General features: G+C 45.9%; 1 protein-coding gene across 3 annotated transcripts in view; it reads right to left on the bottom strand.

Annotated features, from left to right (window-relative positions):
• Positions 1 to 333: 333 nt before the first annotated feature.
• EDAR (ectodysplasin A receptor) overlaps positions 334 to 13,539 on the bottom strand; it is an 89,217-nt gene continuing 76,011 nt past the window's right edge. Inside the window, exons 7-12 of one of the 3 annotated variants that reach the window (XM_019826939.3) lie at positions 12,422 to 12,550; positions 12,231 to 12,305; positions 11,874 to 11,946; positions 9,155 to 9,311; positions 7,990 to 8,050; positions 334 to 3,017 (exon numbers count right to left, since the gene is read on the bottom strand). In XM_019826939.3, coding sequence (XP_019682498.1) covers positions 2,695 to 3,017; positions 7,990 to 8,050; positions 9,155 to 9,311; positions 11,874 to 11,946; positions 12,231 to 12,305; positions 12,422 to 12,550 — 818 coding nt within the window. In that variant the 3' untranslated portion in view covers positions 334 to 2,694. The remainder of the gene's footprint in view (positions 3,018 to 7,989; positions 8,051 to 9,154; positions 9,312 to 11,873; positions 11,947 to 12,230; positions 12,306 to 12,421; positions 12,551 to 13,539) is intronic. The other 2 variants (XM_003983868.5, XM_019826940.3) reach the window with 2 other exon arrangements.

The raw sequence follows: 13,539 nt of genomic DNA, 5'->3' as shown, positions 1-13,539 counted from the left end.
AAATTGTCACTTTAAGCCATTGAATTTTGGGATGGTTTGTTACATAGCAGTACCTAAGTGATACAGTGATGGCAACTTGGAAAGCAAAGCGTTTTTGTTTTGTTTTGTTTTGTTTTGTTTTTGTTTTACAATCTCACTGTAATGTTTGCTTCTGTTGAGTGCATGGCCCAGGCCATAAAAATTTAGGAAGTTCATTTAGGCTGGTCACAATCATACGGTCTCATCTTACACGTGCAATAACCAGGAACAGAGCAATCAGAGGCTTCTCCACTCACCTGCCTTCTCCCTCCCTCCACCCCCAGAAAGAACTCACATTGTAGCAGTCTGTAGATCTCCTTTTTATTAGTTTATTGAAACAGTAAAATATAATAAGTTATATATACAGGATGAGACAAAACTATTAACAATTAAGACTTCACTGGCTAAGGCCCACAGCTCCAGCTTAGGGTGTTTCCTAAAAGTTTTTAAGTATAGCAAAATAATGAATGTCTCCATACAAAATGTCAGGATGGAAGTCCCTGTTCTGGTCAGTGATAATCATTATGGTCGCATTGATTTGAATTCCACAATGTAGGCTAAAGCTCATCAGAATAGACTATTCTTGGATTTATGTCCAAATAAGTAAATGACAAAGGAATGTTTAGCTCTATAAGGACTAACTTTCTAAAAATGGCAGGTTGAGAATCACTGAAACATGGCATGATGCTGGCTAGACATCTGGCCCCAGCATTGTAAGTGTGAAATGAGGCAAAGCTCTGGGTCCAGGAACAGCCGCCTCTGCTTCTTCACTGAAAATATTGTTCTTGGGAAACTGCAAGCTGTCTCCCTGGAACAGCATTCTCATCACATGTGACATTTGCAGCCTGATTCAGGGGGACAATCTCATCATCATCATCACAAAGCAGGAGAAAGGGGTGCCATAGGATTTCAAAGAGGGATTAAAAGGATAATTGAGTTTTGCCATGGATTACTTAGCTTGTAGGATATAGCAAATAGGTTCTGAAAAACAGCAAAGAGACACAGAAAATGATGATATTAAATATTCAGGACCTAATTATGATCCTATCACAGTATGTTCTACATTCATTGGTGGGAAATTGCTTGTTGGCTCTAAATGTATGACTGATTTCCTCTCCCCAAAGCATTTGCTCAGTCATGTGACTTATAATTTTAAAAACATCACTTTGTAAGTCAGAGACTGGTTTTAATTTGGTAATAACTATAGTCGGATCTGTCATTAGGAAGCTCAGCAGTGAACTCTAAATTAAACCCCTGATATGATCACTACCCCGGCTCCCATGTTCTTGGCAACTGCAGGTGTAGTAAGAGATTTTGCCAAGAACAATGCCAGTTTATTACTTTACCTCTAAGTGTATGTCAAACAATTATAGTTACTCCGAGTTTTTCTGCTTCTAGTCTCATCTTGATGACTCATCTGTGTTCACTTCAATGTGAACCTTGAAGGCCTGGCATTTCCTGAAGTCCACTTTCCTGTTGCCCACCTAAACCCTACTTTTCCTGATTACAGAATCACAGACTAATCTCTCTTTTGCAAAAGAGAAACTGAAGCCCAAGAGGGAGAAGAGAATGGCCCAAGCTGGCACAACTAGAATCAGGTCCTTGGATTTCAAGCCCAGGCCCTGCCTGTGTTGTGAGGCTCCATTTTCCTTGACTGGCTCAGAAACCCTCATGTCACAAGGCTCATTCACAAGTCTCAGACACTCAGACTCTAAAATTATGCATGGCTGAATTCCTAGGAAGTCACAATTTCTCTTTCCACATATAGCTGACCACTCATTTCTGTTTGAAGCAAAAACAGGCTGACACATAATTTAAATGGACTGTGTCTTTGAACATTGCTGCCCCCAAAGGGTCAAATCTGACTAGGGATGAGAGTGGAAAGCAATTCATGTGTAATACAAAACCACTGGGTCTCAGGCCTGGGAATCAGGCAATAGGTGAAACTGGCCACTGGACACAGGTCTACTTGACTGGACAAACACATGCCTTGTAGATCAGTGACAGAAGGCAGGCCACAGAGTGAACTCTTCCATTAGTGATTGGAAGGGCTGTAGAAATACGAATGACCTTAAGAACAGCCACTTAGGATATTAACAGACTTGTACCAAACCTGACACACTATGTGGAGTGTGGCATCTGCCTTTGGTAGCCATTTCACCAGGCATTCGAGCTTCTTTCTTCATGATGCTGCCCTCCTTCATCACCCCAGTGGGGAGCCATCTCCCTCCCTCAGAACTTATTATGTTTTCTTAGTATCCCTTCGTCTAGACTGTTTGATGTTTTCTAGCAAGATGGTTTGTAGACACGTCTTCTGTCTCTCCTGAGGTTGTAAACTCCTTAAAAACAGGTACTAGATTCTTCACCTCTGTCATCCCCACATTGTTTGGTTCATCTGAGCACCCAAAAACATCCCTTGAATGAGTTGAATAAATATTCATCCTGCCTGGTGAGGTACAGGTGGGTAGCTGGGACCATCCCAACTTTAATCTTTTATTTTTGGTTAGATTAGAAGACAAGCCTCATTTCCTCTTGTTCCTTGGAATGGCCTAAGGCAAATCCTCGTGACAGCAGAAAAAGCCTGACTCTTGGCAGTCTGTCGCCAGCACTCACAGCTCCAGAGCCCTTGGTAGATCCTTGGTGCCTCCCATGGAGGGCAGACTATAGGCAGGCTCCTCAGGATGTAGTGGGTGGCTGGGAGGCAGGTGGCACAAGCCCAGCCCACTCCAGTATGTCTGCACACAAGGACTCCACAGCATCCAGCCGTTCAATCTGCACCAGTTTTGTGAGCAGCTCTGGGATGCTGTAGCCTGCTGTGCTGATGCGATCAAAGAGCTGCATGCCATCTGTCATGCCCCCAATCTCATCCCTCTTGAGTCCAAAGCTCTCGGCAAGGTGGCGCCATGTTTTCACAACAGCCTTCTCGGAGTTGTACGTGGAACTGAGCATTCGGCTTGTCTTCTCAAGGCAGTCAAATGGCAGCTCTGTGGGGCTGAGACCTGCGGACAAATAGCCATAGTCAGACATTGCAAATGGCAGTCAATAGAAGCTCAACACCATTAAAAATTATTTTTAAAACTTAAAAAAAGATTGTAAAATAAAACACAGATGCAGAAAACCATATAAAATAAGTGCATAGCTTGAGGTGAACTACACCCAGGACTTTGCCAGCCACATGAGAAGCCTTACCATGGATCCTAACCCCAATAACAGCCCCTTCCTCCTAGGAAAATAGCCACTATATCGACTGTTACAATAATCCCCTCAAGAACACTGTCAGCAGTCACCAAAGCCTTGAATATGGGCTACCCTTAGGTTACCGTGCTTTACATGGAGCTGGGCTGAGGAGGGAGTCAAAAGGACAGTATTATGCCCTTTATGGAGACAGCAGTCACCTTTATGAAAAGTGCTTTCAAAGATAGCCCAAAATTGGTGTTACCTGAGCCAACTCACTGCAACCTGAGTGGTCCAATGATTCCCAATCTTCCTGCCTGTTAGACTTACCTGGGAGCATTTTTAAAAAATGATGTATTTTTACTTTTGGCAGCTGGAGTAGACATGCTTTTCCTGATTGCTCCTAGTAAGTACAGCTAAAGACCCTAGATGCTCTGTACAAAGCAAACACAAAGAGACTCTGGAAAGTGGTGAGAAAAGACAGACTGGTAGAGAGCTTGGGGATAAAGCAATGACATGGTGCTGAGTCTTTTGCATCATTATCCAAGACATGGAGCTGAAGAGTCCGGCAATCCAGAAATATGAACAATAACAAACCAAAATCGTCCAACAGATGCCTGCTCTAACTAAAGCACTAGGAAAAAAGAAGCTTAGCAAGAAGAAAACATTTAGACAGTAACTGCTTTGTTACAGCCAAACACCACAGAGAAAACTGTGGCCCCACCCTCAACAAGGCCAGCAAAGCCTGGATGTTCACTCTCCATAGGCTGTTACATTGCACCAGGTTTCAGGGAAGGCAAGGTCAAAAGCCTGGACTTTATCATCATCAGCTGGTAACAAGCCTCCCAGCCCAGTGGTATCAGTGGAGACCACTTGGAAAAACAGTTTCCCACCCCACCCCTCTGCCATCAACAAAAAGAGATTCCTACTTGGGTGTAAATGAACGCTGAGTGGGAACCTAGATATTTACCTCCATAGAGGTATCAGAGGAAGCCAGATACAACAGAAGGTTTAAATAAGACACAGAGTCTCATAACATGACATAAAACTCTCCAGGTTTCAATAGAAACCCACTTATCATACCAAGAACTAGGAAGATCTCAAATGTTCTTAATTTTACTTTTGAAAATATTTCCAAAAAGGGATAAAGAGTGTGAGGCAGGGTCAGCCAAATTCTCTGTGGTTTTTGTAGCTAGAAAAATCTCAAATAAAAATAGAAAATATCAGAGATAACAGAGATGCTAGAATTACCTGACAAGGATTTTATAGAAGCCATGATACAAATGTTTCAACAAATAATTACATACATGCTTAAAACAAGTGAAAAAAATAGGAAGCCTTAGCAAAAGATAGAAAATATAAGAACCAAGTAGAAATGTTAGAACTGCAAAAATACAATTGAGATAAAAAGTTAAGTAGATATGCTCAATGGCAGAATATAGACTGAGGAAAGAATTAGTGAACTGGGTAACAGAATAGAAATCACTTATTTGAACAACAGATAAAAAATAAACTGAAAAACACAGAGCCCCAAGGACCTGTGGGGCTATAACAAAATATCTCACATTTTTGTCATGGAGGCCTAGGAGAGGAGAAAGAGAGTGTGGATGAAAAAAGAAATAATAACTGAAAGTTCCCCAAACTTGGAAAGAGACATAAGCCTACAGATTTAAGAAGCTGAGAAAACTCCAAACAGAATACACCCAAAGAAATTCATACCAAGATACATCATAAATTCATGGAACTAAAGACAAAGGAATCTTGAAAATAGCAAGAAAAAAATCAACACTTTACCTACAGGGGAAAAGTATTAGAATGAGAAAGTATTTCTCATCAGAAACCTGGAAGCCAAAGGGATGTGGCACTGTATTTTCAACTATGGAAATGAAAGAACTGTCAACACAGTGCCCCATGCCCAGTGAAAATACCTCTCAAGAGTGAGGGGAAAATCAAGGCATTCTCAAAATGAAGGAGAACTAAGAATTTGTCACCAAGAGAACTACCCTAAAAGAATGACAAAGGGAGGTCTCTAAACAGAAAGGAAATGCTAAAAGAAGGAACTTTGGAACATCAGTAAAGAGCACAGTAAGCAAAAATATTGGTAACCACAATAGCTTTCCTTTTCCTTTTAGGTTTTCTGAGTTATGTTTGCTAGTTTGAAGCAACTGATGTGGTTCTAAATATATAGAGAGGAAATATTTAAGACAACTATAAACAGGAAAGACATAAACAGAAGCTGTTGTTTTTTTTTTTTTTTAAGTAGGCTTCATGCCCAGTGCGGAACCCAGTGGGGAGCTTGAACTCATGACCCTGAGATCAAGACCTGAGCTGTGATCAAGAGTTGAATGCTTAACTGACTGAGCCACCCAGGTGTCCCAGGACGTAAGGTTTTTATACTTCCCTTGAACTAGTGAAAGGATGACCTCAGTGGATTATATATGTGTATATAATACAGTACCTAGAGAAACTGCTAAAATAGCTATGGAAAAAGATGCACTCAAAACATATAGTATACATCACTCAAAAAACATCAAAGTGTATTTCTTTCTTTTTTTTTTAATTTTTTTTCAACGTTTATTTATTTTGGGACAGAGAGAGACAGAGCATGAACGGAGGAGGGGCAGAGAGACAGGGAGACACAGAATCGGAAACAGGCTCCAGGCTCCGAGCCATCAGCCCAGAGCCTGACGCGGGGCTCGAACTCACGGACCGCGAGATCGTGACCTGGCTGAAGTCGGACGCTTAACCGACTGCGCCACCCAGGCGCCCCCAAAGTGTATTTCTAAATTACGTTCAAGTGACCCAAAGGAAAGCAGGAAAAAGAAAACAGAGAAATGAAAAACAGAGACAAAAAAGAGTAAACAAAAAATAAAATAGCAATCTTAAATGCTAACATATCAATGACTATGTTAAAAACATCCTAATTATATGCTATCTACAAGAAGCTGATGTCCAATATAATGATATAGGCAGGTTGAAAGTACAAGAATAGAAAAAGATATACTGTGTAAACACTTAATAAAAGGAAAGCACAAGTGGCTATTACATCAGACAGAGTAGACTTCAGAATAAAGGAAATGACCAGAGATAGAGAGGGACATTAATAAAAGGGTCAATCCACTGTCTGTGAAGACATAGCAATCCTAAATCTATATGCATCAAACAACAGAGCTCCAAAATATATGAAGCAAAAAACTGAAGAACTTAAAGGAGAAATAGACAATTCCACAATTACAGTTGGGGACTTCAACACCTTTCCCTTAGTGATTCATAGAACAATTACTAGGAAATCAGCAAGAATACAGAACTCAACAACACAAGGAAAATCCAACCATGAAGAAAATCCAATCAACATTATAGAACACTTGACTCAACAATAGCAGAATACAGGCCTTCAATTTCAACAAAAGAATTTAAAAGAATTGAAAGAGTGTATTTGCCTACCACAATGGAATCAAACCATAAATCAGTAAATAACAAAGATAACAGGAAAATCTTCACACACTTGGAAAGTAAATAACAACCTCTTTTTCTTTCTATTGTCAGGGATGAAATTTGGTTTATTACATTTATTTCTCCATGGAGTTATTGCATTTAAAGACATCGTTTATTTTTCAAATGAAGAGACTTCTTTTCAGAGATCTTTATTAGGTTCCTGTCAGTTCCCTTGACTTTCCTTTAGAAGAAAATTGCATATGGGGGTGGGGGAAGAAAAGATATATGGATCCTCCTCTTTCTGGGAGGTTTTAGAACCAAAGGCTGTTGGTGTTTCCCATGCAGGGATGAGTCACCAGCAGTCACTTTCTCCTCTGTGTCCTTCTTTCAGCCATGAAGAGAGCCACTGGCACTGGGAATAACTCCACTGGGCAGCTGAGGTCCCTTGGCCTTGCCAGCCTTATCACACAGGCTGACCCTGGGGCATGTATATTTGGAGAAGAGATGCCATATTTCAGCAGGCAGCCAAGTAGAGTTCTTGGCCCCTAGAACTTATTTCTGACCAACAGAGCACCCAGCCAGGGAGCCTGCCCCAGGCAAGGTGTGCTGGGCTCTAACTGTGAGGAGAACTGAGAGCACCAGGCTCCACTCCTGCTGCCTGGGCCAGACCTTGAAGTCCAAGGAGGGATGCCAGTGAGAGCAGGACTGAGTGGCCTGATGAAGCCGGGAACATTCCCTAACCTCAGTGATAAGGGGTTTTGTCTCCTGGGTGAATACAAAAGTGATTTAGAGCCTGGATTGAGAAGAAGTGGGCAGTGTGGATTCCTGTTTCAGGTTGAAATGTTTATATTCCTAGTCCTGCTGCCCATACCTGGAGGGTACTTGCTGTGATACAGCCTGACTTTGCTTGCTCCAGAAGCATCTTTGTGGATGGAGACCATTACACAGGGAAAGGGCAAGGCCAGCTAATTATTGGGTAAGTGACTGAAAACACCAATGTGGGGACAGGATCTGGGGACACTGGAGGACACTGTTCTCTAGATCATCCTGAATCCACAGTCCCCTAGAGAGGCTCTGCCCTGGGGATGGGTGTCATCTTCTTGTCCTGTGAGGGAAAGGGCTGTGGGGAGTGCCAGGCAAAAGTTTTAAATAGCTTCATGCCAAATCTCATGTCCTTCCACACCTGAAGTGGGTTCCCCAGCCACTGGGATAAGGAGCATGACAAGCTAGAGTGAGCGGCCTTTCTCAGCCCTCATGGGGCCTCAGGACTCCTACCAGAGCTGTTTCCTACATATTGATGATTGGGACAAGATCCTTGGGGAAACCTGGCTAAGTGTCCCCCAACAGTGCATCCATGCTTACCTTCAACAACTCCACACACATTGGCATACACATCCAATATCTTTTTCCTTCGACTTTGAATCTATAGGAAAAGTTAAGAGAATGTTAATTTTCACAAGGGAAAGTGGTAGCCATCAAAGATACAAATTCTCCATTGGAGTGTTGGCAGCTGCTCTCCCCTGACTTCTAGTCAGAAATGCTGAATGGCGCCCTCACATGAACATCTCATCAGGAAATCACAGGGAGAAAGCCTTTTCTTCAGGTCTCTGCCTGAAGCACATTCAGTATTCACAGACGTAGAGGCTGCTGCTCCCACTGGACATTCAGGCTCACAAGACACCTGCATCAGTCTGTGTGGGAGGGTAAGTGGTGAGGACCCCAGCCGGCTGGCGGTGGCCTGAGATGCTATGGCCGTGTCTGCAGCCATCCACAGACTCTTCTCCCAGAGCACACAGCTTGGGGTAAGGACACAAGGCCCATGCTGGATGAGTGCAGAAGGGACCCTGGCTGAAAAGTCCCATGCTCCACAGGAGCCAATACCTCTCAGAAAAACTCCATAGGCTTCCAGGGTCCCTGCAAGTGATGGGTGCCATTACAGACATCCCTGCACTCAGGGCAGCCCAGAGCATGGCATCCCTGTCCAGACCCAGGCCAGATTCGGCTTCCCAATGGAGGGACTTTTTTTTACCCTAAGCTACATTACCTAGCAACATGCTGACCTGGGGTTGGGAGAATAGGTCCCAAGGGGCTGCCAACGACCCAAGTGCTACACACTCAAGCAGCCTGGGCAGACCTGTGCTTCTTTGCCCATGCACCCTGCCATGAGGGTGGGGACCTGATTTAGGTGACAAGCCCTTTGGACAATTTTACATGAAAAATGCATATTATGTATGTGTGTGTATTCATATGCCCATTCCCACCCCCACCTCACACATATACATACGCTTGTCTGCTTAGATACACACCAGTATGTTTGCAAAGGTTTTTTCCAGTCCTATGGTATCCCAAACAATTTTAACTTTTTTTTCTTTGCTTATTTTCATTTTCTTTTGTAAAGTTCTATAATAGAGAGATAAGTTTCCTATTTTTTTACTATATCGTTTTGAACCTGCCACTCTGTCTAGGTTCCTGGCGGTGGGTCTACTGGGGAATGGTGAGCGTGCGTGCGGCAGCGCCAGGGCCTCACCCCGGCTGACTTGGTGGCTGCCGACTTCTCCCGGGCCAGGTGAACCAGCGACAACAGGCACAGCTCTGGGGAGCCCTGCTTGTCAGTGGCAGGCTCCTCATCACTGTCCATGCTCCGGCTTAGCAGCTGCTCATTCTCCGATGATGCGTCATTCTCGCTATGGAAACAGAAGGGTGTGTGTTAACTGCAGCCCTGATACGTCCTCCCAGTGGGGAGACAACCGGGTCAGGGACTTGTTCCCCATGCTTTTACTGAGCATCTTCTGGGCATGAAGCGAGAGAGACGTGCCCCGCTCTTACTCCTCGTCCTCTGCTATTTTCCCAACTAGTGACCCGGATGTTGGGTGGCCTGCAGGTGTCCTGTCAGAGGATTCACAAGGTGTCTCATGAGCCCCGCAGGGCTGGGGTCCAACAGTGAGGGGGACGACATCTGTTCATCTGTCCACCCCCACCTAGCTCAGTCAAGCTTTCTTAAATACATCACAGCTTCCTATATTTAATGCAGGAAAGTGCCAGGTTCAGCCTCGTGTCTAAAAGCAAACAGTTTATGTGGCCAGCACCCAATCTGTGCAAGCTCTCTGGAATAACCCAAAACAAAGCTGAATGGAGCCTGCCTGGGGACCCCCTCTTGACTAGGGGGTGACCTGGCTGAAATGTGTGCATTGTGGTGGGGGGAGTCACAGAGAGCCTGGCGAGGGGCTCTGGGAAATCCCCCAGGAAGTCATGTGGGCCCACTTCCACCACTGCTCACTGTCCACAGCCTTAGGCACATGTGGGGTGGAGCTCAAACTCTCAAAATCATTCCAAATATATAAAAAACAGCATTCTTTTTTATAGGCATCCTGCTGGCTTCCTGTGGTCTGGCTGAAGACTTACAAAGAATTATTCTTTTCTAGCAACTGGGTTACAGTAATGAAGCCCACACTCAAACACAACTGCAGAGACCAGATAAAGGTGAGGCCCAGTAGGTTCAAGGGACTCACTTGGAGTTGGCTGGCCTGCTGCTGTCTCCACTTGACAGCAGGCTAGGAACAAAAGCATGGTTGTCCCCAGAGACCACTGACTGTCCTAGGTCTTTTCCCTAAGAACTGAGAGCAGGCAGAGGGGAGAGGAGCTCTGTGCCTTGTCTTCTATAGCACCATCGTTGGGTTTTAAGTTTTACTTGACATTTACATGTGAAACAAGTATTATTTTTCCAAATATTTTTCCAAATACCCCAAATTTCCCTTATTCTTTAGATGAAGCTTAAGTCATGGGACACATGCCCTTTTTAGTATTCCTTTTTCCTTACTTTTGAGAATGAGAAAAGGCTGGAAGAACAGAAGAGGAGAGGCCGTCACAACACCAGGCTGGATAGACTGGAGGGTGGAGGAGAAACTTGTCCCCAGGGAGGCACTCTGCAGAGCCAGACCCTGCATCATGGCCCCTGCATGCCCTGGTGTTCTGAAATGAGGTCAGTGGGAATGGAGGCACTCACAGGAAATATCTGCCATCTGAGGGCCTGCTGAGGTGGACACACTTTCTTTTCTTCCAGCATGCAAAGATTTCATGATTTAAGTCTGCTTTCTGACCTTGTGTCAGGGGTCTTGAGAGATGCTGGGGTTTTCCAAATGTAACATGTTTAGAAGTGCTTTATTAACACCAAAGCTCTACATGAACATGTGGATTCATGATCATTCCTACAAATGAAAGCCTTTGCAAGAGTTCACCCACCACAGGAAGGTCCCAGGCCGGAGGCCAGGACAGGAGGCATTGCTCCTCTGCTCTTCCTGTAACTAGTTTGGGGGTCTCCCATGGCCTCTGTGCCCAAATACATGGGCATTTGGGTAGATGGTGTCCTGGAATGGCCAAGTGGGTGGAGGCTGGACAGGGTGCTGATACCATGGGGTGGGTTTTCAGAACCTAAGCAGGACCAAGTTCAAATTACCATCTAAGGGGCTAAGGAAAAGTTCACTTCCCTCTGCCCTAGACATTAGAGCCAGGGCTGATTCTACATCCTAATGTGCACTAAGTATGGTGCAAATTTCATATGCCAAACCTCTTCTTTAAGAGGCCTTACTTCATAAGCATTAGTGGTTGGTCTGGAGCCTGTACAATGTGGGCTCTGGAGTCAGAGCTCCAGGGGCTCTGGCTCTCTGCCCTGCCACTCATGGATGTGTGACCTCAGGCATGTGACAGCTTCCAGACCTTGGCTTCCCACAATCAGGGATATTAGCACCTTGCTCATGGGGTGCTTACACTTAGCATGGTGCCTGGCGGCCAGATGTCTGGTAGCCATCATCATCACCTCTGCCATTCAGGGTTTAGGGATACTAGTGCTGGCCTTAGCACTAGTGATGTCAGTGTCAGTGCTGGCCGCAGTAGGCTGCTGGAGAAGAAAGGGGCACTCGCAGGCTTTGGGTCTGCACGCAGAAGGTGGATGTAGAAGAAGAAGGCCCAGGGCATCTGGCCCTGGAGCAAGGTGTTAACCACCTGCCCCTCATGCTGCCTGGCCCCTGCTGCAGGTCAGTGGTGAGGCTGAAACCTGGTACTCACTTGCCTTGCGGTCTTGAGGCCCTGCTCTCTCTGGAGCCTCCAGCCAGTGGCTAGGCTTCTCCATGTGCTCCCCATCTGGCAACCCAGCTCCCCTTCCTGCTCAGGAACCCAAGAGGATCCCTGACCTCACCTTGGGCTGGGGGCTGCTCCATCCCATGGTAAGTGGCTGCCTTGGCTTGGCTTACCTCTTGGCAGTCTTGGCTGGAGCTGCGGTCAGCTTCTCAAATTCATCCTTCTCGGAGAAAATCACCACGCTGTCTGCAGATAAATGGAAAGATTGGGGGTGGGAGAAGGGAGCTGGAGTCGGCCCCTGACTCTGAGCTCATCCTTCCCTGCTCACTTCCTCTTTAGCAGGCCTGACTGGTGTCTAAACCACACCACCCTCAGAGCCAAGCACAATGTGGGGGCACTGACACTTTTTCCTGCAGCCCTGTTCTACGTTGCATGGGAGCACCAGTGTTATGAGGCTGGGCTGGTGAGTGGGGCAGACAACCTCCACCCTGGAGATGGACACCCGTGCTGTGGGGGCTGTGTATGCAGACCTTGGGCCTCTTTCTTCTCCTCTTCCTTGCTCACTTGGGCTTCCACACTCTTCACTGGGTGGCTGGTGCAGCATGCTGGTTGGAGAAAGGGAAGGGTGTGAGGAGCCTGGCTCGCTGACAGGGTAAGCTGATGGAGCAGTCTGAGAGTGAGGGTTTGTGGGGTGGGTGTAGGGGCATTGGGGAGCAGTCACCTGGGGCTGAAGGCTTCGTCTTCATGATGTAGAACATGATGATGAGGACAATGGCTATGGCCATGATGAAGATGGTGGACATGGCAATGATCAGGGCTGTGGCCAGGTGCCCTTGGCCTGAGAGCTCTGCTGGAGGCAGGGAGAGAGGGCAACATAGGGCTCAGGACTCCCTACAAGAGCCCATCAGGCCGGCAGGACCCGCCCTCTGAGAAGATGGCAGTGCCTGTGGCAGGAGATGCTTCCAGGGTACCCTCAGAATCCAAAACACTTGCTTAGCCTGAGACCCAAGCTGTACAGATTTTCTTTGGGAATCATGTCAGGACTGCCCAGGAGCTCTCCTGGCTGGTCTTAACTAAGGCTGATCCAGACTTCTCTGGAACCCCATGGTTTGGGTTCACTCAGTTGTTCCTGAGGTGCTTGCTTGTGCTTCTACTACTTTGGGAGCCCTCGGTCAGGTGGGATATGGAGAGGAAGAGACCCATGAGCCAGTGTCCTGAAGACAGTTCCACCCAAGGTTTTTCTGAGGGCTAGAAATTCTATTTTTGGTTTGGCTCTGTCCTGTGTCTCATGCAATTTCAGTTGCATGTAATAATCGGAGTCTCAGGGCAAAGGTGGTACAGGTGCTGCCACACCTTTTCCTCTGTTCCATCACCTCCACCATGATTCTTCCCTGGGGCGGTTCGCCAGGCGGTTCTCAGTCATTTCCCCAGTAATGCCTGCTGTTGATACATACAATGCCCTGACGTGTGTTCTAATTCTCTGAAATCACAAGATTCCTGTTGTCATGAGGCAGGATCCAGGTTACCCACCATGGGAAAGGGATAAGATCTAAAGTACTGGGGACCATGTAAGGGAGGTGGCAACCCTTTAGGAAAAGGCATAGAGCTTGTAGCCCCAGCACTGCCTGTTTCCACAGCTGCCCATCCTCCCCAGTGGGGTGTGTCTGCAGGAAAACTGGCCTCAGCTTTTCATGTGGGGAGTATCATTATTTGGATGCCAGGTATGGATGATATAAATGTTGTAATATTCTCTGTGGTGTGCTATTCCTGTCCCTCACTCGGGGTCTGGAGGAAATGAGACTCATATATCCTAGCAAAGTCTTCCTGCTTTGATGCTCT

Source organism: Felis catus, chromosome A3 (genome assembly GCF_018350175.1).
Source record: "Felis catus isolate Fca126 chromosome A3, F.catus_Fca126_mat1.0, whole genome shotgun sequence".
Lineage (NCBI taxonomy): Eukaryota > Metazoa > Chordata > Mammalia > Carnivora > Felidae > Felis > Felis catus.
This window is presented reverse-complemented; position numbering and strand designations above follow the sequence as displayed.